Source organism: Lemur catta, chromosome 19 (genome assembly GCF_020740605.2).
Source record: "Lemur catta isolate mLemCat1 chromosome 19, mLemCat1.pri, whole genome shotgun sequence".
Classification (NCBI taxonomy): Eukaryota; Metazoa; Chordata; class Mammalia; order Primates; family Lemuridae; genus Lemur; species Lemur catta.
In genome coordinates, this window is record NC_059146.1 from 30,468,993 (window position 1) to 30,496,473 (window position 27,481).

The following is a 27,481-nucleotide window of genomic DNA, read 5'->3' on the forward strand; positions in this document are numbered from 1 at the left end:
CCAACACATTAGCAACAGAGTAGGGTAGGGTTAACTCTACACTCAGTTCCAGGAGTGGGCTCTAATTGGCTTAAACTAATAGAGGTTCCCATCCCTCTGGCAGTGTGAATGGTAGGGTGGTGATCTTGTGATCCAAATGCATCCAATCAGAGTGACTGGCAGTATTTTCAGCTGGGAATGTTGGAGCCCAGCCCCTTCTTTCTCTGGATAATATGACATGTGGATGTGCAGCCTCAGACAGTGAGGGGGGCTGCCCTGAGGCCAGAGACCACACTCAGAGGAGGACAGAGCAGGGAAAGCTACAGAGAAATGGAACCAGAATCTTGTGGACATTGTTGACTTCTGGATCAAATTGTACCTGAAACGCATATTAACGAAGCCCATAAATTATCATTGCCACCTAGACTATTTGAAATTTTAGCTACTTACAACTAAGATAAAAATCCTCACCTCTCCAGAGTCCCCTCCTTAAACCACTAGATAGGTGTTACATTCAAAATATTTAACAACTGTTAAAACCAGGGCACTGAACCATCAGAATAGACTAGAGGCCACAGACACGGGCCTGGGTTGTGGAGGATTCTGCTGGGCACAGGGAGGTCTGGGACACCTGAGGACGGGCTGAGCTGACAAGCACACAGAGAAGCCACTGTTTAGCGGCTGGCATGGAAGGACTTTGATATTTTAATAATCGGTGCAGCTGTGCTAGTACAAACCAACTGAATATGAGCCCTTATGAGGACCCACAACTGGCCCTGAAATGAGGCTTTATTTGAGTCTGAACAAGAAGTGAACATTCAAACAAAACAGAAAGGCCTGGGCTTGGTGACAGGCTGCATTTCCAAGATGGGCTTAGCAGGGGAGGTGCGAGGGTGGGTGCGGGCTGAGGCAGGCAAGAGGCTCAGATCAACCACTCCTTCTTCAAGTTTTCTCAGGTTCAGGTTCAGGTTTAGCCTTGTGTTCTGCCACCTTGGAGCTGGCCCCAGAACTTTGTGATGGTGTTGTAGAGATTCCGGAAGAGGAGGAATAGGAGTAGTAGCTTTCTGAGGCAATGATGTTGTTGATCTTAAAGCGGAGAATGTTGCAGGCCTTAACCATAAGGGGCCACATGAGGCAGAAGATGATATATAACATCACCAGGCCCAAAAATATGCTGGCTGACACCTGCAGGCACCATACAACAGCTGTTGGTGGGCAGCCTGGGGGCTCCCAGCACCCCCAGCAGGGCAGCTCCAGCCGCTCACCATGACGATAAGGAGGGCCCGCGTGGTGCTGAGCGGGAGCCCGTGGATGTGCAGCAAGAAAGTGAGCTGGTAGTTGCAGTATGTGCTGTTGTCCACACCTCTGTGGGGGATGGGGTTCAGGATTCAGGGAGTAGTCAAGTACCCCACGGGAAGCCCCCAACCCCCACCTGGGCCACAGGCCTGGCTCACCTATTGCTCACCAACACCTTGAAGAAGAATTCAGGGGAGAAGATGCTCTGGGGAATGATGTCATAGCATGGGGAGTTCTTCAGACACAGCCACCTGCAAGCCCAAGGTCAGGCACTTGTGCTACCAACTATGCCTGGTATGTGCTCACCCCTGATTTTTTCCTCTACCCCACACACTCGGGGTGAGCACCGACTTCCCTCATTCATTCATTCTTTCATTCATTCTTCCAATAATGCTTACTGAACACCTACCCTGGAACAGACTGTTTGTTTACTCATTCATTCCCTCCTGCTTCCCACAGCCACATGTCAATGCATCTGTTACTGTGCTTAGGAACTGTGTGCCTATTGTGTGCCGACTCATTCACTCCCTGCTGCCTTCATTTTTTCATTCCATGAATATAGCTTGAGCACTTACTAGGTACAAAGTCACATCTTTCATTTATTCTCTCCTTTATTCGTTTTTCAATAAACACAGGTTAAATACTGACTAGGTGTGAGGGGGTTAATTTGTTCACTCACTCACTGCCTTCATTTGCTCAGGGCATCATTTTTTCCTATCACTGAATCAAAAATAGCTATTGAGCCCCTATACTAATTTGTTCCTCCATAGTTTTATGTATTCATTAATACCTCCATGCAAATGTCAATAAATGCCTACCATGGATTAATTTACTCATTTGTTCATTCTCTCAGTCAATAAATAGTATGTTGAGTCTATGCAGGACCTGGTCCTGTAAGGGAGACAGACTCCACACAAGATAGTGACAGGCCACAGTGGTCAGGGCTGGGACTGGGGGGGGGCACAGGCACATACGATGGGGGACATGAGCAGAGGGGTTGGGGTCAGGGTAGGGGGCACCAGCAGAGCTATAGGGCCAGGATAGGGGAGGCACAAGAGACCATGGGAGCCAAGAGGGAATGACGGTCCCATCCTGAAGCAGAAAAGTCCTCCTGGACAAAGGGGTATGTGAACTAAGGCCTGAAAAGACTATGGCAGGGACCAAGCATTCCAGACAGAGGGTTCAGCTTGTGCAAAAGCCATCCCCATTTGAAGAACACAAAGGCAGTCAGTGTTTGGCTTGGGGATCCAGAGGACTCCCAGAAGCAGAAAGGATGGGCAGACCCTATGGATCGTGGCCAGACAATGCACTTACTCGATGCCCGAGCTCTGATGGGACATGATGTGGAAGTCCATGTCTTTGGTGGTTATTTTGGTGCTGGTGGTCCAGATGAGGCTTTCAGTCCTGCGCAGGACCCGGTCATCTCAGCAGGGGACCGGGAGCAGCCTGGCCTGCCAGCTTAGAGGCCAGCCCCACCAGTGAGAGCAGGGGCGGAGCCTTGAGTGGGTGTGGCCTCACTTTGAGGGCGGGGCCTAATGTGTGGGCAGGGCAAGAGTTTGCTTGCGGGAGCCTACAGGAGCCTCACTATGGGTGGGGCCTGAGAAGGGGGCGTGGGTAGGATTTGCAGCCAGGGTGAGAGGGGCTCGGCTTGGAAATGGGAGGGGCCTGCAGGGGAAGAAAGGCAGGCTATGCGGAGGTTGCAGGGGGTGGGGGCCCACTGTAATTACCTGTCCCGGGGGCTGTTGTAGCGGTAGATTTCCTCCTTGCTGTAGTCCCTGATGCTGTTCAGTGTAGGCCCGCCGCCCACCACCTTCAGCACGAAGCTGCCAGGGGCAGAAGTGCACATGGACTGGCCTCCAGTCCGAGTCCTGCATCCCTCCTCCCACCCCCTCCACCTTCCCTAACCGAATGCCAGCCATGCCTTTACCTGCCCTGAAAACTGCCAGAGTCTCCCGTCACCAAATCTTGAATCAAGAAGAAGGGGTAGAAAGCTGTGGAGTCGGAGGGGGTTGAGACCAGAAGAAGAAATTAGCTTGGCCGGAGAAGTGGAGGACGGAGAGGGGAGGAAAGAGAGGGGTGGAGGACCAGGGGCAAGAGCAGAGGATGGGTGGGCTGTGGGGAGGTGTGCGGGCAGGGAGAGGGCAAAGCGGTGGGGCGAGAGGGCATTGAACTCTGGAGAGGAAGGCACTGAACACACGCTGTCACGGTAGAGAAAGCAGGGCATCTCGGGGTCCACATGCATGCAGTCGAAGTAGTGTTTGTTCTGCAGGCGGCTGTACTCCAGCGTGTAGGTAATGTCAAAGGCCAGGCGCTTGCCTGGGGGGCAGCCGATAAGCACAGGTAACATCAGGTTGCCCTGACAGGGAGAAGAAAAGCCTCGCCTTGGAGGTGGCCAGGGTCTCCTCAGGCCCCGCCAGACTGGGAAGGGGGCAGGGAGGACAACCTGCCTCCGACACACACCACCACTACCTGCCTGACTCACCATCACCACGGGGCAGGGGGCAATACGATCATCATCATCATTAAACAATACTTTTAATAACTGCAAACACTTAGGTAGCTCTTACCATGTACAAGGCACTGGGTGATGTTCTAAGAGCGTTACATATTCAAATTTATTTAATTCTCAAAATAGCCCTGTGTGGTAGAGACTATTAATATCCCCATTTTAGGAATGGCAAAAGTGAGACACAGAGAGGTCAAGCAACTTATTAAGCATCCAAGGCCACACAGCTGGAAAGTGGTAGTGTTGGGATTGGAACAGACAGGTTAGCTGCAGCTGCCTCTAGAATAAAACATACAAAACCACCGACAGCTACACCAATGAAACCCCAACTCCTAGTCAGACTGTATGGGTCTGAACTTGGACCTGAATTGTCAAATATTAGGCCTGCAGGAGCATGGGATATATGAGGGAAGCAGAGCCTGGGGTGGGTGTTAGGGAGCAGGGAAGCCCCTTGACATTGTCTTCAGAATGAAGAGTCCCTTGGGCCATTTCAGGGAGAGGGCACAAGGGTTTCGCCCATTTGTCAAAGGGACATGAGCATCTAAACACTGTGGCATGTGCCTACTGGTGGCTGGGGAGAGGGTCACGGCAACAGGTTAAGTGATTCCCATGCCAGGTGTGGGACTTTACACCCATCAGCCCCTCACTCACTGGGAGGTGTAATGGGCATCTCAGATTCAACTCAGCTAATGGCACCTCCATCCCTCCAGCTGTCAGGCTAAAAGCCTTGAACCTTCTCTCTCACGCACCCACATCCTGCCCATCAGGATATCCTGTTATTCCTAGCCTCGAAAGAGATCCAGAACTCACCCATTCTCTCCAGCTCCTTTGCCCCCACTCTCGTCTCGTCCAACCTTGTCTCCTTCCTGGTGCCCCTGCTTCCACCCTCTCCCCTTCAGTCTGTTTAGCCCATGCGGCCAGAGGGACCTTGTGAGGAGTCCCTCCTCTGCTCAGGGCACTCCCCTGGAGAGCTTGGCCCCCATAGCCCACAAAGCCCCAGCAGGCTCTGCTTGCTCACTGCTCTGCCCTCATCCCTCCACTTTCCTGCTTGCCCTGATCCAGTCGCACCTGCTCCTTGTTTTTTCTTTAGTCCAGCACATGAAATCTCATGTACTCCAAGGAGTCGGGGTCTTTTACAACACGCATTTTACTGCCCAGCGTCATTCCAAGCCGGGAGGGAGGAGCACCAGGGTCTGCTGGGTAGTGGCCAGGGAAGTGGGTGAGGACAATGACTATGCGTCAGATCGTCCTCTACCGCTTAGCAGCTCCCTGGGTTACTCTGAGCCGGTATCTGTAACTCTCTGAGCCTCAGGGTCTGCATCTGCGCAGAGCGGATACTGCATGTGTAAGCAAGGGAAGAACCAAGGACCCAAAGATGTGAACAAAGAACATGTGAGTGAGCAATATGTGAAGGGAGGGCCAAGCTGGTTGTCACGCCACCTTTGTGGCAATTGGAAAAAAAGAGGCCCTAACCCTCAGACACTTTACTCCCCCCTGCAGAAAAGTATCAGAAGGAAACATGCACGCTTATGTGCAACCTACACAACTGTGACGGCAGCTCTTGCTCAAAACGTGAACGGGTGGAGGAAGGAAATTATGATACATTAGTGGGATTCCCAGGGGGAACACCGGGAACCAGCCCTGTTGAAACCCGACCTCGACCCTCCTCTCCCAGGGCCCAGTACCCCAAGCTCCAATACTTGCATACGGAGCCCCTGGTGCGTGTTCTGGAAGCAGTGCCCGGAAGAACCCAGCACCTGTGGGTAGGAGCAGGTGATGATTGTGTGCCCCACGAGCCCAGTCTTTCCCTTCATCCTGCGTCCCTCGCCCTTCAGGGCGGGACCTTACTTTGACACTCATGGAAGTCTTCAGGAGGTGGTGACCACTAAGGCCCTGGTCATAGCAAAACTCTTTCTCCTTGAGCGTAATCTGGAGAGGCGTAAGTGAAGGGGTGAACAGGCTTGCCCAAGGACCCAGGGACGGTTCAGATAACCCATAGCTGGGGCGGGTGGTGGGGACTGGCAGGAGAAGGCGGACTTCCACTTCCTACTCAGAAGAATAGATTAGCAGCCCTCGCTATCACCGCTCCCACCCTGGTACCCGGCTCCCCGCCAGGCCTTACCTCGAATAGCACCGAGTTGCGATTGATTAAGACGTCCGGGGTCACTGTGGCCTCGATGCAGCTGGGGTCGGCCAGCACCACGCCCACGCTCACCGGGCTGCGCGGGCGGTAGCTGACTTCTGCCGCGGGAGACCAACAGGCTCAGGCCCCGCCCCTCGGACGCAGCCCTCGCCCCGCCCCTCGGCCCGCGCGCAGGCCCCGCCCACAGACCGGGGGCCCGGTGCGTCTGGAACTGGTGGCTCAGCGTCTTCATGAAGATGGAGAAGGTGTATTGCGTGCCCTTGTCCAAGAAAATGCGCTTGGGCAGCTCGGACTCGGGCTCGAGGTCGTAGATCTTTTCGTAGCTGTCCATGTCGATGTGCACGCCTCCCGCGCTCAGCCCGTTGCTCGACAGGTAGAAATAGTAATCCTGGCGGACCCGACGGGCGGGGCAAAGTCGGCGCCGGGGCTGACGGCGAGGGGCGTCCCGGCGCCGCCCGTTCCCCGACTCCCAACCCTCTACACGAACCTGGTCCTGTTTCTTGTTCTTCCACCAGCGCCAGGTGGGGTCGTGCACCGGGTCCGCGTAGGGCTGCAGGGACCGCCGGGCACCGTGACCAGACGGGGGAGGAGGACAGCCCCCCGGCAAGCGGCCTCCCCAGACCCCTTCCTAACCCAGTTCCAGCCCCTAACCAAAACAGAAGATGCATACCCGGGGCCGCCTGCGTTCTACCCAACGGCCACTGCCCCAAAGCCCTGTCCGCGTAGCCCCCGCTCCAGCCAGGCCCCTCGTCCAGCGCCCGCGCCCCGGCTCCTCCCCGCGCTGCGCCCGGGGCCGCACCCCTGCCCTCCACGCCGGTTCCCCGCAGCCCGTCTCAGACACCGCCCGGCCCGGGACAGCCCCGCCCGCCGCGAGGCGCCCACCTTGTCGTACTTGGAGTGCAGCCAGAGCAGGTAGTAGACGAGGCCCTGATACACGGCCAGCGAGTTCTCGCTGTGGAAGCCCGAGGGCTCCAAGATTTGCGGCGGCCGCGCCCGGTAGCGCTCCTGGCGCGTGTATCTCTGTGGGTTGGGCAGGCCCCGCAGGTTCATCTCCTTGAAGGGGCAGAGGTCGGTGAAGGACAGCATCAAGTGGCTCCTGGGCAGCGACAGTGGGGGACGGTGAAACTGTTTCCCGCCTCTGTGCTGCGACTCCCCAAATCTAATCCAGCCGGACCTTCCTTCTCGGCTTCAGCCCTGGTGCCCAGCGTCCTCAGAACACATCCCCTTGGACGTCCCTCGATCCCTCAGAGCAGAGTCCCCCCATCTCCACGAGCAGTCCCCAATTGCCTGTCTACTTGACCTTCTAAGCGCTGTCTGTTCCACCTCCCCCTTTCTCCTGCCACCCCAGCGCCCGGTTCCTGCCCCCACCCCCAGTCCTACCTCCATCTGCCTCCCTGCTCTGATCCACCCTTTGCAGGTGACCAGAAAGATCATTATTGAACACGGTAAACTCTGACCCTGTAGTCCCTCCCCTTCATCCCATCCCTGGATCCCCAGGATGCTCAAGATGAAGTCCAAGTTCCTATGACCACCAGTCCCACCTCCTCCCTGCTCCCATCACCCCTGCACTCTTTCTGCAACAGTTCTTCAACCCCAGTCTCCTTTCCTCCTCAGGGCCTTTGCACATGCGGTTCCCCCTGTCTGGAACACTCTTCCCCACCTCCTTCCTCACCTGGCTAATTCTCCCTTGCCCTTCTTGTCACAGCTCATGCACCCTCCCCCCAGGCTGGCTCGTGCTCATCCTTTGAGCTGCTGTAGGTGCTGAGCTCCCACTATCACAGGCCTGAGGTCCTCTGGGGTTGGCTGTCCCCCCCCCCCCTTAAGAATGACAGCTTCATGAGGACAGTTCCTGGAGTCCTCAGACAGCCGCTGAGGACCAGGGTCTTCTCACCCTTGCCGCTGCAACTCATAGCGGTTGTATTGCATGTATGTCAGCAGCTTCTCCACAGGCACAAGCCTCTTGACCAGCCGGCCCTGCTGGTTTTCCATAAGGTACACCAGCTGCAGGGGGAAGGCAGGGCCAAGTGAGCTGGTGTCAGTCATCCTGTGGTACCCCAATGTCCCTTTACAGCCCCCACCCAGCACCTGGTTTAATCTGCCATCTTCATAGAAGAGAGTCACCATGGTCTCACTGGATGAGTAGAGGGAGGACTGATGCATCACCTGCAGGCTGAGGTGCACCTCCCAGCCCTTGGACGGGAACAGTTTGTACAGTTGGTAGCTGCCCTCCAGGAGGTACCAGATCTGAATGTACAACAGCCGATGTGTGTATGAGAGCCATGGGGACCTGAGCCCACCTCTCCCTCTGCCCAACGATGGCTCCATTGTTTGAGGGGTCAGGCTTGGGAGCTCACCTCCAGCTGGGACCAGGTGGGCCCCCATTCCTTCCTCCACAGTGCTGTTTCTACTTCCCAGAGCCCAGCCCCCTCTGGGTCCAGCCCGCACTGTCATGATCTTTTTCAATATTTCAGTCTGCTTGCATTTCAGTTACTTGCAACCTAAGCGTTCCTAATCTATACAGTCCCTAAAATCCAGAGTTCCTAGGGCTGAGACCTCTTTTTCCTTCTCACTCTTTGTAGCCTCCAGGCTCTCACCATTGCCTTGGTGTCAGTTTCCCATCTCTGCAGTGCTGCCCAGCCTCACATACGTCTGAAGGGGAGCTCACCTCCCCTTCCTGAGCCCCAACCCCAGAGATCCCATCTAGCCTCCAGGATGTCCCCCCATGTGGCCTTCCCCGTGAAGCCTCCCTGACACACACTCCCACACTAGGCCAGTCCCCTCCTCTGAGCTTCTGTAGGCACTGTTTTCCTGGCTACAGCCCTGAGCACTCTGAATTGTCACTGTCTGGGAAGTCTGTCTCCCCAACTGGACTGTGACCCTGTGAGGACAGGGCTCAGGGCTGACTCAGTCACCACTGAGTCTATAGCACTGGATCAGGCATACAGTAAGTGCTCAATATTTATGAAATGAACTGCACAGTGGAATGAACAAGGGCCCCCTCTGGGAATCAGATCATGGCTCAAGTCTTTTGCTTTGCTGTGTGACGTTGGAAAAGACACTTATTCTCTCTGCCGTAAATGGAACTTCTGCTGCCCTTCTCCAGGGTCCCTGAGCATGTTCCCTCCCTTTAGCCCCTTTACCCTGACTGGGGAAGAAGGGAGGCCCCTGGGGATTGGGGTGGGCAGGGAAGGAGTAGGGAGAAGGGAAGGGCAGCCCACCTCCTCGGTCTCTGTGACAATAGCCATGTCCCCAAGGAAGGATCTAACCAGGTAACTGATGGACTGTTCCTTGGGGAAGTCTGCCAGGTAGATGAAGTTTGCCATGTCAGCGCTGCAGGGGCAGAGACGGAGAGCTGGGGGTGCCAGAACAGCTGGTTATCCCGGATCTCTGCTTCCCCCAACTCCAGGCCTAACACAACCCAGGAACCATTTACTCAGTTTCCCCACTAACCTTGTGAGAACATGCAAAGAGAGCCTACAATCCTAGCTTCTGCCCCCACCCCAAACCCTGTGGTGACCTTCTGCCCTTAGAGTCTCCCCATCTGCAAAATAGGAGCATCCGGCCACCCTGGCAGTTTGCCAACCACCCTTGGAGGTGGCTCAGGGGCCCCCAGGTTCCTGAGGAGCGAGAGGGTGGCTGGGTGGGAAGGATCCTAAACTGTCCCCAGAAAGTGCTCTTCTATGGCTCACACGGGTTGGGTCCTTACATAAGGTTTCATCTTAAGAAAGGGCTCCCATAACTTTAGAATATTGGCTTCCGCCATCCCAGCTCTGACTACCCCAGGCCATGTTTTCCCCATGAGTCCTGATAACTTCTAGACTTGGGCATCCTCTGAAGATTTGGTGACTTCAGAAAGGGTCCCCACCCTAGAGGTGTTGGGGAGGCAGAATATGCCTGGCCTGCCCGGTGGGGGGCCCACCTCTGCAGGAGGAAGTTGCCCCAGATGAACAGCAGGTTGTTGTATGGGTTATAGAACATGCCCTTGGGTAGCATTTTGGTGTTGGTGTAAGACTCTGTCCCTAGAATCATCAGGAACTCCAAGCCTCGAGCTGACAAGGGCAAAAGAGGACACAACAGTGAGGTGGGGTCGCCTAGGCCCCTCCTGGCCCATCCCCACCTTTGAGACCACCTCTGCCTTCCCCTCCTACCTTCAGGGATAAATTCTGGGATTTTGTAGTGGACTTTCAGTTCATTAGTGACTACAGGTGGGGAAAACACAACAAAATCTCCTGAGGCCCTGGCCTTTCAAAACCTGAAGTTGGCGCAAGTCATCCACTTTCCAATGCCCCATAAAACCTTCCAGTGGCCTCCCACGATTAGCCCTTAGAGTTTCTTTATGTGGCTTATAAAAAAGCGTTGCCTCTGAGAAGATATCATCCTCTTAGGGCAAAGGACTTGTCTCCTCTCACCCCTTGGCTGGGGGGTTTTGTGCAGTGCACAGCCTGTACAACTGCATATGGTGGCCCTGTTCTCACTGCAGGTAAAATAAAATCAAATCTCCTTATCATGAGCCACAAAGGCCTTCCAGATCTGGCTTCTGCTCACCTCTCCAATCTCACTCCCTCCTCTCTCCCCTCTGTTCCAGTCACATCGGCTTCCTCTCAGTTTCTCCAGCCCAACAAGCCTCTACTCTGTTCTTCACTGTGACATGGCAACAGTTCCCTCCCTCTGCCTGCTGAGCACAAATCCTTCAGGATGGGAACACAGTCCACGGTCTGGGCTCCTGCCTTTTTGCTCCCAGTCTGTTGTGTCGCCCTGATTACCTGTGTTGTAGCCAACCATCTGGAAGTCATGCTGGGCATTAACATACTTATTCTCCACCAGCAGCAGTAGGTAATAGTCACCGGGGATGAATTCTGCCCAGGTGATGGAGCAGCTGTCAACTGAGAAGGGAAGGGGGGGTCCAGAGCAGCCCCAGGGCCCAGTGGCCTCGGTTCTGTGACTGCCATGCCCCTCCCCATAACACTCTACCCCTCGTGAAGATACTGCCCATCCTGTGACCCCCTCCCACCCTTTCCTGCTCTCCCACACCCTCCATCCCCCCACCCTCCTGCTGCAGACCCATTTAGGGGATGAGTACCTCCTATCTGTTCGCACACGGACCACTGCCTGGGCAGCATCTCAAAGGACACGCGGCCATCTGCAGAGCAAGGCGGATTCATGCCCAGGCCCTTCCCATCCCATCTGTGTGGCACCCCACTAAACCAACTCCTCGACTGTCCCCCTCATGCCTCCTCAGCCTTCAGTCCTCGGGATTCCGGGGGGCAGATCTCACTCTGGCCGTCAGTCACTGTAGGAGTATGTCTGTCTCTGGTCACAGTGTTGGCTCAGGTCTGAGCATGTGACCCACAGTGGTTCAATCAGAGTGCCCCTGGGACTTGTGTTAGAAATAATGGGAAAGATGGCTGGGTGCGCTGGCGCACGCCTGTAATACCGGCTTTCTGAGAGGCCGAGGCGGGAGGACAGCGCAGCTCAGGGTTCGACACCAGCCTGAGCACAGTGAGACCCCGTCTCTAGAGACAAGGAACAAAAAAAAAAAAAAGACCAAAAAAAAAAAAAATACACAAAAACCACAAAACCCAGCAAAAAATTATAAAAAGAAATAATGGAAAAGAGGCTGTTCTCATTCTCTTGGGGTGACTCAAACTGGCAGGTGATGTGAGCCCCAAGATCTTGGGGCCATCTTTAACCCCCATGGAGGAGCAGCTACCTGAAAATGAAGCCAAATTACAGGGCTAATAATAACAAATCCTCCAAAGCACTCACCATATCCCTAGCCTGTTCTAAGGCCTTTATGTATATCAACTTATTTAATCTTTGTATCCACCCAGTGCAGTAGATACCAGTACTATCATCATCCCATTTTGTAGATGATTAAAATGAGATCACAGAGGTCAAGTCACCTGTCCAAAGGCAAAGAGCATGGGGATGATGGAGCAGTTTCTCTCCAGAATCTGTACCATAATTACTATGTGACATGACCTTGCCAAGAGACAGGGCCCTGACGACATACACTTTGTGCCCCTGGATCCAGCCACGCTCCAAGTTGGCCCCTGGTCTTTTCATTTATAGAAGTCCACAAATTCTTTGTGCTTAAATGATTTTTGAATTGGGCTTTTGCCCTTTGAAATCAAGCACATGATGAAAGATACATCCTACCCCTACAAATGCATAAAGCCACCCCCCATAGCCTGGGACCCCTCCTGAGGGTACATGGTGAGGAGTGAGGGCCTAAGGTCAGAATTCCTGGAGGTGAGAGTATGGAGGGGTCTCCTGGGCTGCCAGAGGCCCCCATCCTTACCTGTGATGGTCCCAAAGTGGACATAACCCTCATTCTTGCCAGTGGTGAGGGCCATTATGTACTCAGAGCCATTGCTGTGGAAGTTCACAGGACACAACCTCTTGATGCATTCGGTGGCCAGGACACGAACCCAGCTGCCTAGGGAGGCCAGCATGGGGCCTCAGGCCCAGGTGGCTGGACCTGGGGCCTGTGTCCCTCCCCCCTACTTTCCTGGCCTTAGCAAGCCTGTTACCTGTCCTCTCTTGCTGAAGCACCTGTTCAGTGTGGCGTCAGGTGCTCTTGGCAGAGAGCACCAGGTGCTTTTGAGAAAATTCCTCTCGCTCACACTCTGTCCTTGAGGTTCAGAGTGGGCTGACTCTAGTTGGAGCAATTGGTTTTGAGCTGGGCATATGACCAAACTGGGCAAATCAGAGACAGTTCCAGCTTGAAATCACTAACAAAGAGATGCTCTCTCCTGGGGCTACTGAGGGGCATAAAAGTCTGCAGTTGCTGGGTTGGGGGCATCCTCCCAGAGGTGACTGTCTAACAGTGGCAGTGAGCTCCTGGATCCAACAGTCCCTGGGACCACCTGCCCCTGGGCTTTCAGTTGTGTAAGCCGACAAACTGCCCTTTGCTTTGGCTTAAGCCACTTTAATTTTGTCCCCCCGACTGATAAATTGCTCTAAGTGAGAAAGGGAGGAAATGAAGCTGTTTGGGAATGTGCATTAGCTAATGAAATGTAAGTTTCACTACAATGTTCAGTGACGCTGTAAGCTGATGGTTCTCATTTAGATGGAGGGAAACCTAGAAGCAATAGGAGGGCTTTGGTATCATTTAAGGATGAGGCTGAATCAACAGTGCTTTTCCTCTCTGGTTGGTCTCCTTCGTGGCTTTGTCTCTTCAACAGCCAACAGCCCAGTCTCTGTTTCTCTCTCTCTGTCCTCTCGCTCTGCCCCTCTCTGACTCTCTGTGCCTCTCTCCTCCCCCAACCCCGACTTTCTGTCTCTCCTCCTGCATCTCTCTTGGCATGTCTTTCTGCCACTGTGTGCGTGTGCACATGTCTATTTCTCCCTGCTCCCTGCCTTCACTCACACCCCGTCTTCCCACAGCTGGGTCACGAGACCCAGGAAGGTCTGGGTGGAAGCCACTTGCCAGCATATAGAGGGCAGGGGAAGTCCCTTGCAGAGTGGGCAGTGGTGATCAGGACCTTGGCAAGTCCCTGCTGCTCCCCCCCTCCACCGAACCCATGGCAATTCCAGTCCCAGGTGCCTCCAGTGGCTGGGTTCACCGCTGTGCCCTCCCCCAGGCTTGGGCCGGCCATAGCCCCTCACCGCTGCCTCGGTTGCTCTCATGGAGTATGGTGTAGGTGCCTGTAAAATAGTAGACTAGCTGGTTCTGCCGAATGAAGAGCGTACTCTCGGTGGCGATGGCGTCGTAGATGGTGGCTGTGAAGCCAGCCTGGGGGCAGTAGAAGGAGCCTACCCAGCAACTGTCAATGCTCAACTGTAGGGGAGCAGAGACTAATGGTGAGCAGGTGGCCTTGGCCTTGGCCCCCATGTCCTACCTTGGGGAAGGCTCCTGCTCTGACAACTGCTTGGGATGGACACATGCAGCTGCTCCAGGGCGCTTTCCCTGCTCACCCTGCAACAGCACTTTGGGGGCCAAACTTCCCCAATATGGGCCAGGGAAGCAGATGACCCAGGCCTGAGCCAGTGCAGGCTTTGTGTGCCCCCTGCAGCTGGGCGGTGCACAGCATGCTCAATGGCTCTTAGCAGTCCCTATGCCAGGGTTGTACCTACATGGATACAGAACATCCCATGCTGCCCTCCATCCAATAAAAAAAAAAAAAAATCCCATGCTTGGCCCAAGGCACAGGTTAGCAATCCTATTCTACTGTGAACACAATTAGCTGTCAGGTTAACACTTCTTGAATCCATTGGCCGGTTACTAACACTAATAGCATCACTAACAGTGGGCAAGCCTGAAAGATTGAATCCAAATCTCATCAAGCTTCCAGAGCTCACTACCAGTTCATAGGCAACATGGGATATTATGGACTGAATTGCATTCCCCCCAAATTCACATGTTGAACCCCTAATGTGACTGCACTGGAGACAGGGCCTTTGAAGAGGTGATTACGGTTAAATGAGGTCGTAAGAGTAGAGTCCTGATCCATAGGACTGGCGTCCTCGTAAGAAGGGGAAGAGACACCAGGGTGCGCCCACTTGGTCTCTCCACTCCGCACAGAGAGAGGCCATGTGAGGACACAGCTGTCAGAAACCAGCCCTACTGGCACCACACTCTTGCACTTCCAGCCTCCAAAACTGTGAGAATGTGAATTCCCCTGGTCTAAACCACCCAATCTGTGGTATTATATTGTGGCAGCCTGAGCAGTCTAATACGTGGGGCCAGAGGAACAGCCACATTTTATAGGACAAAAGACCTAATTTTCTTAAACAAATTGCCTGGAAAAGGAGGGGTGGGGGAGCAGCCTTACAAGCGAGAAGAGTCTTAGGAGATCAACAACCAATGCATTATGTCAAATCCCAATTCAAACAAAACAACTTTGAAGATAGATAATTGGGGAAAATTGACTATGGCCTAGTGTTAGATATTAAGGCATTATTACTAATTTTGCTTGGTATCATAATGGCATTGTATTTTGTGGTTTTTTTTTTTTTTTCCTCCAAGACAGTCTTGCTCTGTCACCTGGGCTAGAGTGCCGTGGCATCATCATAGCTCACAGCAACCTCAAACTCCTGAGCTTGAACAATCCACCCACCTCGGCCTCCCAGAGTGCTAGGACTACTGGCATGCACCACCACGCCCAGTCTATGGTTTCATTTTTTAAAAGTCCTCATATGTTAGAGGGTCAGAGATACGTCCTTGAGTATTAATAATTTACAGGTCAAACAGTATGATGGCTGGCATTTTTTTTTAAATATTTCAAAAGATGGCCGGGTGTGATAGCTCACATCTGTAATCCTAGCACTCTGGGAGGCCGAGGTGGGCGGATTGTTCAAGCTCAGGAGTTCGAGACCAGCCTGAGCAAGAATGAGACCCCGTTTCTACAAAAAAAAAATAGAAAGAAATCAGCTGGACAACTAAAAATTTATATACATATATATATATATATATATATATATATATATATATATATATATATATATATATATATATAAATTAGCCAGGCATGGTGGCGCATGCCTATAGTCCCAGCTACTCGGGAGGCTGAGGCAGTAGGATTGCTTGAGCCCAGGCGTGTGAGGTTGCTGTGAGCTAGGCTGACGCCACGGCACTCTAGCCTGGGCAACAGAGTGAGACTCTGTCTCAAAAAAAAAATTCAAAAGAAAAAATAGTGGGACAGCAACAATAAAGGCAAAATGTTGATAATTACTGAAGCTGGGTTCATTATACCCTTCTCTCTAATTTTGCATCTGATTGAAATTTTCCACTAAAAAGGAATTTTCTATTAATCTTTTCAATAAAAACTGCAAATCAAAGCAAAACTCTAAGTTCTGCTGCTGAGAGAACTGCAGAAAGTTAAGGAGAATGTGAACATTCTCGCTTCCTCTACCCTGTTCAGTATCATAAAAGTGTCCTTGACAATGTCATTTCTATAAAAGTCTTGTAAGCCCCACAGGCTACAGAACTGGTGCTATGCCTGGTGAGGCTAACCTATACCCTCTAAAAAGTCTACAACTTTTACTGGTTGTCGTACTTAATAATATTTGCATTGATGCCTCTGTTTTCTAGAAGAAATACTTGGAAATTTCTTTTGTTAAGTTAGAAGAGGATATCACACTCCCTCTTTTCCCACGTATATGAGGAAGAGAAAAGCTTCAAGTCAGTTGGATTTTCTATTGGAACAACTTTTGAGCATTCTGACTCATTTAATTTAATAAGGATCATGTTGGGTTCCCCTGGCCACAGTGACTGCATTGGGGTGGGTAAGTGGTCTGAGCCACACCAAGTGGAAGGATCTTGTTACTTTGGGGCTGGGGGCTGTGGCGTGGGAAAGATCTTTCCCATTGGATATAGGCCTGAGAAGATGCAGCCTCTGCAGTCTTCAGCTCCAGAGGACAGAACGGTTTCGAGCATAAAGTCAATATAGAAGAATCAGGTCCAAGAGATGGAGAGAGAAACTCCATCTTGGTGACATTGTTTGAAATCCTGGATCCAGCTGAGACTGAAGTCCTGAATTTTTCAGTAACCAGCAAGTTTCCTTTTCCACTTCTGGCAGATGGCTAGGTAAGCTCCCAAAGCCATTTCCCCCATATTTTTTGGTGAGTTTAGCTGGGCATGTGTCACCCAGACTCTCTTGCAGTTGGATGAAGCCATGTGACTAACTCCTCACTAATGGAATGTGAGTGGAAGTGAAACTTGCTTAAAATAAAATGGCTTGCCTGACACTTCTACTCTGTTCCTTTCCCACTGGCTAGAATATGGACATGGGCGTGACCCAGCTGTGATCATACAGAGGTCAACACCTAGGGCCTAGGGGTTCTTCACCTCTGGACTGTCCCCAGAATGAGCAACAGTGTCTGCTCATCTATTCCCTTTGAGGGTCTCTTTGTTACAGCATCTAAATCTAAACCCTGACCAACACAGGGCTGCAGAGAGCTGAGCAGGGGGAGGATCTGAGGTCCCCGGGAGCAGTCTGGAAGGCAGTAGGGAAGAGAAGAGAATGAGAGATGGGGTCATCAGGGAGAAATCCCTATGGGTGAAGAACAAGAATAAACAGTGTTCTGTTTTAGAGTGATGGAAATGTTTCGGAACCAGACGCTGCTAGTGGTAGCACCATATTGTGAATGAACTAGATGCCACCAAATCGTTGACTTTCAAATGGTGAAATTTGTGAATTTCTCCTCAGTGAATTAAAACAAGAAGGAACAAGAATAAAGATACCTGAAGTTCAAATGGAACTTGTTTTCCTTCCTGTGATGTAAACCCCTTCTCTGCCTCCAAATCTCTTCAGCAGATCTAAATCAACCAACCACACATTCCCTGTGGATGTGTTTGGGTCAGAAGTTCATGCAAATTGAACAATGTTGGATAGACTTGGCGCAGAACAGAGACAGCTGGCACAGGATAGGAAGATGGTCCACCAACCAAACAAATTCGGTAGAACAGGAACTCAGAGACAGAGGGGACCGGGAGGACATTAACCCACATGAGGTCCCGGAAATGGTAACAGGGGCTTTTGACCTGGATGGAAGGAGGTTAAGCCAATCTTATAGGTTTGTCGCTGGGCACAGTTGTTACCTGGGACACAATTAATAACCAGCATCTTCTCCCTCACCTTGTGGCAAAGCCATCCTGATTTCACTCTGGGTGAACCGTTCTTTCTGACTCTTGTCTCAGCTGCCCTCCTCAGTAGGGCAGAGCTAATGACCTGTGCTGAGCCCGCAGGCATGTGCTATTAGCTTGGGACATGTGACCCAAGGTGGACCCATCAGGACCAAGGAAATAAATTTCAGAATTTTTTTAAAAATGCTATTTGGGAAATAGATGCTCCCTTTCTGGGGCCCGGGACTTGGGATGATATAAACCAGTTTGAGAACGGGGCTAATTCAGAAGACGTGGAGCTAAAAGCTGAAGTCCTCATCTGAGCCCCAAATCAAGCCAGGCCTGAAGCCTGGTCTGTGCCCAGACTTGGCATTGAGGTGCACCTACTACACCCAGGTCTGTGCAAGACAGCCTGGGTTGGAGCTCCGCCTGCAGCTGCACAAATTCTAACATCTTTCTGTCATCAAAAGCAAGAGAACCTTACTTCAGACAATCCCTCCCCATTTTGGGATAATGCAGGCTCCAATGCCTGATGTGAACCCTAGGGACCAGGTGTATATCACAATTCAGAATTTTCCAGAGTATAGAAGGTAATAGGGCGCATATATACCATTTGTTATAGAAACTATTAACTTATCCCACAATGTTTCTATGCAGTAAATATTAATATTATTCCCATTTTACAGAAGGGACTCTGAGACCAGGCAGGTAAAGTTACTTGCCCAAGGTCACACTGCCAGGAAGTGGGAGAACCAGGATTTGAACCTAGGCCCTCTGCATGTGTTTTTCCTTCATGCTATCTGCCTCTCATGGGGACTGGTGAGTCCCTGGGGACCGCTTCTATAGCCCTAGGCCCACCATCTGCCTGCACCACTCACCTCCACAAGAGAGAAGTCCTTGAAGCTGGTGTCACTCATCAGGATGTGCTTCTCATTGGGAATGCCACCCAGGATGAACACAGGTGACTGGTCCACAGTGAACCACAGGGGCCTCGATGAGGTGTTCACAAAGTACTGGGGCTTCAGGTCCATGAGCTGCCAGGGAGGGGCAGGATTTACTTGATGTTCATGCTTAGCAGTTTGCCGCCCTGTCCCAGGAGGGCAGGGATTTGTGTCTATGTGTTCACTGCCATGTCCCCGTGATGCCACAATGTGTGTTCAATAAGTACCTGCTGAATGAATGAATGAATGTACTGTGATTAAGAACATGGACACAGGATTAGGCAGACAATTTCAAGTCACCTTCCACGTGTACATGCAAATAGTTCCATCCCTTTGGGGCCTCAGTTTTCTCCTCTTTAAAATGGGCATCTGAGATATGTCCCTGAAGTATAGTTAAAAACATGAAATGAAATGAAATGAAATGGGTATGTGAGTATCTCCCCTCACAGGGTCACCGTGAAGACTCGACATGACTGTGCATTTAGTAAGCACTTCTCTCGCCTGGGGCCTGGCATGGAGGTAAGTGCTCTGGAAATGGGATCTGCCACTTGGTTTGGAAGCAATCAGTGCCCCAGCCCAAGGCCCAGACAACCATCTTTAACTCATGTCTTCTCCCCTTCCCACTGCCCGGCCCTCACCTCCTCTCCCACCGTGAAGTGGATGGTGTTGTCTTGCTCTCTCTTCAGGAAGCCGTTGATATTCACCTGGAACCTGGCAGCAGGTGCGGGGCAGGCGCAGGTGAGGATCCCAGTTTCAGGGGCTCCTGCCACAGCTCATGGCTACCTCCCCCGTTCTCCCCTTTGGTCTCACCCAGGTTCATTTGGGGACCTGGGGTTAGGAATTCCTCCCAGAATCTACCCGCTACCCCAGCTTGGGAAAAGGCACCTTTTCTCTGGAATGAAGGGCCCCAGGCCATTGCTGCGGATGTGCACATCCATGACCACGCTGCCATTCTTGATGGGCATGGGCGTGTACCAGCTCATGACACACACCTCCTCTGCCATGCATGGCTCTGCTGGGTGGCAGTGGGCACTGAGGCTGTTGGGGCCTCCCAGTGGCCCCCTCAAGGCCACAGCCCATATGGGGATCTCCCTGCAACTCCCCACACCCATTTCTAGGCCCTGGGTCCCACCGTGTGGCCCCATCTAGGCCTCCCTGTACCCTCCTCCAGTCATGGGCTGCACTGAGGCCCCCCGCAACCCCACCACCTTCCCAGCCGTGACCGCTGCAGACATGCCCCAGGCCCACCTTTGCTGCGGAAGGGGGCTGCCTCCATCTGGATCTGCAGCTGCTCTATCTTCCAGCGGTAGAAGTTGACTGGGGACTGGAAGGTGACCAGCACCAGGGGCTTTAGCCCCGTCAGGTGGCCCTTGCGGACCAGGTCCTCTGAGGGCTGAGGGTGAGATGGCCCCGCAGGTGTGTCCTTAGGATGGCCTCTGGGCAACCCCCACCTTGTGCCTCCCGTTAGTAGCCTGTCTTCCTGGGCTGGGTAGGGACGGCCAGAGAACGTGGTCTAGGTTTGGGGCTGGGATGGGGGACGGGCCAGGCTAGGAGAGGGGCAGAGGGGCAAGGGGCTGTGGAGGGAGTCAGAGGTCTTCCTGGAGGAGGTGAGTCCAGAGCCAGGGTCGTCAGGCAGAGAGTGCACGTGGGGAATGCACAGGCCAGGGCAGCGTGCGATGGGCAAAAACGTGAGGGTGGGAAGGGAACTGACACCCAGAACTGCTGGCAGTTTCTCCCGCTCCAAGTGTACCCAGTCCCACTGTCAAGGTGGGCTTCCCCCTGCAGAAGACGCTCTGCCACCCCCACCAGTCAGAGGACAGCCAGGGTCTGGCCCTGGCGGTGAGAGTTGGATGGGGCAGGTAGTCAGAAAGGGACTGAGCAAGCGGGCGAGAGGACATCCATGGACAGGCTCCCAGAAAGGCAGGATCCTGGCTGGGTACAGACAGAAGGAGGGAAGGAGAGGAAGGACGGACGTTCCAGCTGTACGGAACAGCATGAGCAATGGCCCAGAGGCACTCCTGAGAGAAGGCTGCACTGGGACAACTAAGGGAGGTGGGGGGTGGCTGTGGGACAGGGCAAGGGATGTAACAGGTACCTTTGCACAGCCCTTCATCTTTGGCCAAGGTCCCCTCCATCCTGCCAACTACACCTGTCTCTGATCCTGCCTCTGGGTTCCAGTCACAGGGGACCAGGTGCTGGTGGGGTAGGGACCTTCTCCCAGTCAGGGCAACAATGGCTGCCACCACCCTGGTCCGGTCCCCCGTTATCTCCTGCCTGGGCAATATGGCAGTCTCCTCACTGCCTCCCTGCCCCTGGCCTGCCTCCCACATGGCAGGGGGAGCCTGCAGAGGCTTGAGGCAGGTCACACCCCTCCGCTGCTCAGAGCCTTCTCATGGCTGCACCTCACTCAGGGTAAAAGCCAAGTCCTCACCACGGCCCATGAGGCTCTGAAAATCTTCTCCCTTCACCTCCCTGACCTCTGTCCTCCCACACTCCCTCTGGCTCATGGTGCTCCAGCCACACAGGCCTCTCCACGGTTCCTCACACACACTCATCTCTTTCCTACCTCTGGGCCGTTGTGCAGGCTGTTCCCAAGACCTGGAATGCTTTGCCTGGCTCTCCTAACAGTTGCCCCTTTTCATCATTCAGGTCTCTGCTCAAGCCTTTGCAGAGAGACCTTCCCCACTCTCCCCTGCTAAAACAGTGTCCTCCTCCTTTCTAACATATGGCCTCATTTTAATTTCCTCAGAAATTATTTTATTGTCTGCTTCCCTGGTAGACTGAATCCACAAGAAAAGCCTGACCATTTTGTTTACCACTGTATCACCTGCAACAAAAAGAGGGCCTGGGCCGGGCGTGGTGGCTCACATCTGTAATCCTAGCACTCTGGGAGGTTGAGGCAGGTGGATCGCTTGAGCTCAAGAGTTCGAGACCAGCCTGAGCAAGAGCGAGACCCCATCTCTACTAAAAATAGAAAGAAATTAGCCGGACAACTAAAAATATATAGAAAAAATTAGCTGGGCATGACGGTGCATGCCTGTAGTCCCAGCTATCCGGGAGGCTGAGGCAGGAGGATCCCTTGAGGCCAGAAGTTTGAGGTTGCTGTGAGCTAGGCTGACACCACAGCACTCTAGCCCAGGCAAGAGAGTGAGACTCTGTCTCAAAAAAAAAAGGGGGGGGGGCCTGATTCATAGTAGGTGTTGAATGAACAGAAAAAAGTAGTATTATTCCCACACTTTTACAGATAAGGAGAAAAGGTTCATGGATAAAACACTCTGCCCAGGGTCTCACTCTAGTAACTTATTTCCAACATTCACTGACATTCACTGAGCCCTTTCTATGAACCAGAGGCCATGCTAACTGCTTCACACATATTTTATCATTTTATGATTGTTAGGGATGAGGAAACTCTGGCACAGACAGGTTAAGTAACTTGCTTGAGGTCACACAGCTATTACGTGGCAGAGCTAGAATTTGAATCCAGCCAGCCTAGCTCCAGAGCCCAAACAACTAACTACCACACTGTACTTGCCCCAACCAAATGCTAGTTAATGGCAGATTCAAACCCAGGTCTGCCAGCTCCAGAACTTCGGTTCTGGACCACAGCTCTCTATTGTCCTCAAAAAGCTTACTTGCACCAAAACAATCTAGAGAAACAAGAAAAAAGTTGGAAAACCCAAACTTCCTGATTTGAAAACTTACTACAAAGCTACAGCAATCAAGACTATGTAGTACTGGCACAGTCCAGTACTGTGCGAATAGAATTGAGTCCAGAAATAAACTCTTATGTTTATGGTCAGTTGCTTTTTGACAAAGACGCCAAGACAACTCAATGGAGAAAGAATAATCTTTTCATCAAATGGTACTGGGACAACTGGTTAATCACACATAAAAGTTGGACTCCTATCTCACACCATATATAAGAATGAACTCAAGGCCGGGTGTGGTGGCTCACACCTGTAATCCTAGCACTCTGGGAGGCCAAGGCAGGAGGACTGCTTGAGCTCAGGAGTTTGAGACCAGCCTGAGCCAGAGCAAGACCTCGTCTATACTAAAAATAGAAAAAACTAGCCCGGTGTGGTGGTGCACGCCTGTAGTCTCAGCTGCTTGGAAGGCTGAAGCAGGAGGATCACTTGAGCCAGGAATTCAAGGTTACAGTGAGCTATGATTGGGCCACTGCACTCCAGCCTGGGTGACAGGAAAACCTTTTTTTTTTTTTTTTTTTTTTTATAGAGACGAGATCTCCTTCTGTCACTCAGGCTGGTCTCAAACTCCTGGCTTCAAGTGATCCTCCTACCTGCCTCAGCTTCCCAAAGTGCTAAGATTACAGGTGTGAGCCATTGTGCCTGGCCTAAATGAATAAATAAAAGGAAGTACTGGCACCTGCTACAACATGAATGAGCCTTGAAAACATGCTAAGTGAAAGAAGTTAGACACAAAAAGCCACATATTATGTGATTCCAGCCAGGTAAATGATATTTTCGGAATAGGCAAATTCATAAGGACAGAGAGTAGATTTGTGGTCTCCAGGGGCTGAAGGAAGAGGGGAATGGAATGGGGAGTGTGTGACTGTTAATGGGTATAGGGTTTTGGGATGATAAACATGTTCTGGAATGAAAATAGTAGTGATGGCTGTACCACTTTGTAAATACCCTAAAAACAAACTGTACACTTTAAAAATGGTGACTTTTATGGTGAATTCTATTTCAGTAAAAAATATGGCCAAAAAAGCTCACTTGAGTATCTGTTAGGTGCCTCGTGAGGTGCTGGGAGGTATACACAGATAATCTTCTTGAATCCTTAAAGTCCGGTGTTGGATGGTGCTACCACTATTAAAACGTTAGAGATGGGGAAACTGAGGCTCATAGAATGAGCCCACCTATACTGCACCCACTCACCTGTCCCTCGCAGGAATAGTTGATCTTTAGGTAGTAAGGGAAGCCCAGGTATTTCTGCAAGGAGAGGTTGGGCAAAACGTCCAGAGATGAGTGAGGTGCGGGTTCAGGGCTCCTGTGGTTCGCTTCACCCTGGTCCCCTCACCTCGTCTGGATCGATGGCTGAGTCCACCAGCATACGGAACACGTTGCCCACTGTATCCACGAGCTCTTGAACAAAGAACCGGTCGCTCGCGCTATTCTCGCCTATTCTGTTAAACTCGTTCAGGACAACCTGCCAGGTGCACTCCTGGATATCCTCAATCGCCCGCAGCCTCCACGGAGCCAATAGCGCCACCATCAGTGTCCACAGCGCCCGCAGGACTCGGACTCTTGGCCACGCAGGCCCAGCAGGGGACATGGTTCGGCCGCACACAACGTGGCTAGAACCTGGAGAACGCGGGGGTCAACACCCGCGCACAGGATACCTCTCCCGAGCCGACTTCTGAGATCCCACCTCGCTTCTGCGCCTCCCACCACCCCGGTCTTTGGCACTGCCTGGGCTTGGGCTACTGGCTCCGCCCCTGCTCCTGGCTCCCCCCCTGCCCCTAGCTCCGCCCCCGCTCGAACTTCTGCCCCCGCCCCTGCCCCTGCTCGAGCTTCTGGCCCCGCCCCTGATCCGGGCTCCACCCCTGCACCTGGACCCGCCCCTGCTCTTGCTCCTTGCTCCGCCCCTGCTTTTGCTTCTGGCTCCTCCCCTGCCTCCCTTGTGGGTCCCACCTCTGCTATGACTCCGGGCCCAACCCCGACTGATGCTTCTGGCCACGGCCCTGCTCCTGCGCCTCGTTTCGCCCCGCCTCCTTGTCTCTCCCTTTAACTTTGCCCTGCCCTTGCTCCTTGCTCCGCCTGCTCTCTGTATTCTACCCCTACGCTTGACCCGCTCTCGGTTTCTGTTTCTCGCTTTGGCAGAGCCCCTCCTATTTTCCCCTGTCCTGCTCCTGTCTGCGGTCGCACCCTTGTACTTCCACCTGGCTCCGCACCCACTTCTTGCCCTGCCCCCCAACTTCTCTTCGCACCGCCCCCTTCTCTTCGCTTTGACCCTGACCAGGAACCGGACCCTATAGCAAATCTCGGCTCTCTCCGGGTCCTCGTCCCGGACCTTCTCCACGACCCAACCTTTCTCCTGTCCAGGTCCCTGCTTCTTGCTCAGGGCCTGCTCCTCGCCCCGCCCCTTCTCTGCCACCCACTCTTTATCGCTCCGCCCTTTCCCCTGGGCCTTAGTTAGTTGTTCTTCCCGCGCCGGCTCCTCGCCCCGCCCCTGCTCTGCCACCTGCTCTTTATCGCTCCGCCCTTTCCCCTGGGCCTTAGCGAGTTGTTCTTTCCGCGCCGGCTCCTCGCCCCGCCCCTTCTTCTGGCCGTGCTCCTGCTCCGCGCCCCGCCCCTGCTCCGCGCCCCGCCCCTTCTCGCTGGGGACCCTCTCTTCGTCTCTGGATTTCTCCTCGCCGCGAGACCTCTCCTTGCCTTTCTCTCTTTTCTCGCCCCGCGCCCTCTCCTCGCCTCGCACCGCCTGGTTCCACTTTGGTGTTAGCTTCTTGGTCAGCCCCTTCTCGATCCTCACCTTCCTCTGGTGCCGCAACACCTTCTCTCCCCTCCTCTTCTGAGCCCCACTTTCCATGCCCTTGACACCTACCTGCTCTACGTCCAGCCTCCTCTAGCGCTGCCCCTGCTCATCGCCCCGCTTCTCTAACCGCAATCTGCCCTTCGCCCTGCCCTTCCTCTTCCCCGCGCCGGGCTCTCCCTTTCCCTATCTGCCAGGTCCCACGACTCTCACTCAGGTCTTTCCCTTTTCTTTCCCCTCCTCGCCTCCCCCCTCCCCTCCCTAACCCTTCCCCGTTCCCGGCATCCCCGCCCCGCGGTACCAGTCACTTGGTTAAAACCGGTCAACCGTCGCTTGGTCTCACCAGTCCCGCCCCTCTTGCCCGGTCCCAAAATGGCCGCCTGCACTTCCACAACTGACTTCCGCCTTTGCGGAGGCGCGCCCGCGTCGCGCGCCCGTTGCCACGGCGACGCGCACCCAGCCGGCGCCGAGGGCTTGCTTGCGGGGATGGGGGGAGGCCTCACATTCCAGCACCGGGCGCCGGGGGCCTGGCGGTGGCCGGCAGAGGGTGCTGAACACAAAGTTGGCGCTAGGAAGGCCTTCAAGGGTTCCTGTTGGTTCGTCCGGCAGTCCACACCGTCGCTACTACTTGTCCTTCTACCCCCAAATTCTACTCCTAAAAAAGAAGTTTGGTGTCCTAGAGACCCTGTGGGAATGAATAAATCTGCTGCGCTTAACACGGCCCTCTGCAAAACGCGGGCGAGGGCAGCCATCTTACACAGTTGTGGGAAGTCAATAAGATAGCATGTGAAGATATTAATAGAAGCAGTGTCTGGCACAAGTAAATATTTTTCATTCTGGTGCCTGACAGTTTTGCTGTGATTGTTTTGGAGATAGGGTCTCCCTATAGCACCTAGGCTGGTCAGTCCATGACTTTTTTTTTTAATGTATATATTTTTTTCTTTAAAATAGAGACAGGGTCTCACTCTTGCTCAGGCTGGTCTTGAACTCCTGACTTCAAGTGATCCTCCTGCCTTGGCCTCCCAGAGTGCTAGGATTACAGGCGTGAGCCACCATGCCTGACTAGTCCAGGACTTTTTGATGAACTGCAAAGCTGACTTGTAACTCAGTGGTTTTCAAACTTGAGCATGCATTGGACTCCACTAAAGGGCTAGCTAGTTAAGCCAGGTTAGTGAGGTCCACCCCCAGAGTTTTAATTCAGTAGATCTGGGGTGGGGCCAGAGAATTTCTAGCACATCCCCAGTTTCCAGGGGATGCTGATACTGATGGTCTAGGTACTACACCTTGAGAGTGCTCTAAAACCTTCCATGACTCCCCAGGACCTCAGGAAAACATCCAAACTCCCTCAGTTGGTTTCCAGAGCTCTGCATAATCTCATCCCTATCTTTCTACCCCACTAGTCTTCTTCCCCTTCCCCATAGGCCTCTGTAGTACACAGCCAAGTTACACAGAGTGGTTTGAATATCCTTGATCAGACATGATCTCTTCTCCAGATCTGTGCACACTCTGCAACCCTCTTTGTCACTGGGCTGACTGCTTTCATTCCTTCATGTCTTGTCTGTGATACGTGACCAGCTCCTGTCCCACCCTTAGACCACTCTAAGCCACGACTGGCTGCGAATGGGTCTTTCTTTCCAACTGGATCACGTACTCCATGAGGGCAGGGCCCAGGGCTTTCTCTGACACCGCTGTTCCCCAGCCCTGTCCAGTACTGCACAGAACAGGTGTTCTTACGTAAACAGCTGATGGAAGTCTGTCCTTCCCAGCCAAGCTCACCCCAGAGGCCAGGGAACGGTGACTTCACCTGAGGATGAAGCTCAGCAGCTATGCACCTGAGTCCTTCCAGACTCACCAGACAGAGAGCAACTAGAGTCTCTCCTTCTGACACCCCCAGCTCAGGAATACAGCCCCGCCAGGGGGAGGTGCCTTTGTTAGACCTTGACTTACAAGGTGTGCACTGCAGCACTGTTTCACCAGCAAAAGACTGGGAAACACCCCCGTATCCGTCAGCAGGGGATGCACAGATGATTTATGGGACACGTGTCCTAGATGAGGCACTGCAGGTATAAAAACAGATATGAGACCTACTTGTGTGTCTCTCGAATGATCTCTGAATCACATGGCATTGGTGAAAAAAGCAAGGTGCAGAAATTCGAGTAATAACTGGCCAATATTTTATTAAGTTCCAGACACTGTTTTAAGGGCTTTGCGGGTCTTAAGGTGCTTACTTCTCAAACGAGTCTATGAGGTAGGTGTTACCATCTCTCATCCCATTTTACAAATGAACAAACTGAAGTCCAGGGAGGTGAAATCACTTGCCCAAAGCCACATAGCTGGGGAGTGACGGAGATCAGATTTATACCCAGAGATTTTGCCTCCAGAGTCTGCCACCATAACCACCTCACCCTACTAGGTGCCACTTGTGTAGAGTGAAAAATAAATCACACATACATGCCCATTGCTGGTACACACATAGAATATGCCTTCAAGAGGACCTGAGACATCCGTCAACATCGTCTGAGTGTAGGAGAAAGACTTACTTTCCACCGTATGCT

At 52.8% G+C, this 27,481-nt stretch overlaps 1 protein-coding gene across 1 annotated transcript; it reads right to left on the reverse strand.

Moving 5' to 3' along the window:
- Positions 1-736: 736 nt before the first annotated feature.
- On the reverse strand, positions 737-25,310 carry CATSPERG (cation channel sperm associated auxiliary subunit gamma). Its single transcript, XM_045532113.1, has 29 exons — positions 25,228-25,310; positions 23,475-23,758; positions 23,333-23,386; positions 19,683-19,827; positions 19,320-19,446; positions 19,073-19,145; positions 18,372-18,527; positions 13,536-13,707; positions 12,226-12,363; positions 11,005-11,064; positions 10,688-10,807; positions 10,073-10,123; positions 9,844-9,973; positions 9,143-9,254; positions 8,010-8,168; positions 7,816-7,925; positions 6,807-7,020; positions 6,412-6,474; positions 6,114-6,312; positions 5,904-6,022; positions 5,630-5,710; positions 5,482-5,538; positions 3,475-3,631; positions 3,203-3,266; positions 3,003-3,098; positions 2,590-2,679; positions 1,434-1,526; positions 1,245-1,344; positions 737-1,164 (listed from the first exon to the last, which is right to left on the reverse strand). Exons 2-29 carry the CDS (start codon positions 23,727-23,729, stop codon positions 922-924), a joined length of 3,438 nt encoding a protein of 1,145 aa, XP_045388069.1. The 5' UTR covers positions 23,730-23,758; positions 25,228-25,310; the 3' UTR covers positions 737-921.
- Positions 25,311-27,481: the final 2,171 nt, after the last annotated feature.

Bases quoted from the DNA above. Each gene is read 5' to 3' on its own strand.
- CATSPERG (XM_045532113.1), bottom strand. From the start codon at position 23,729: ATGTCCCCTGCTGGGCCTGCGTGGCCAAGAGTCCGAGTCCTGCGGGCG. The intron at 23,387-23,474 runs GTGAGGGGACCA...CTCTCCTTGCAG, and splicing joins CAGCCATCGATCCAGACGAG to AAATACCTGGGCTTCCCTTA. The intron at 5,711-5,903 runs GTAAGGCCTGGC...ACGCCTCTCCAG, and splicing joins GCAACTCGGTGCTATTCGAG to ATTACGCTCAAGGAGAAAGA.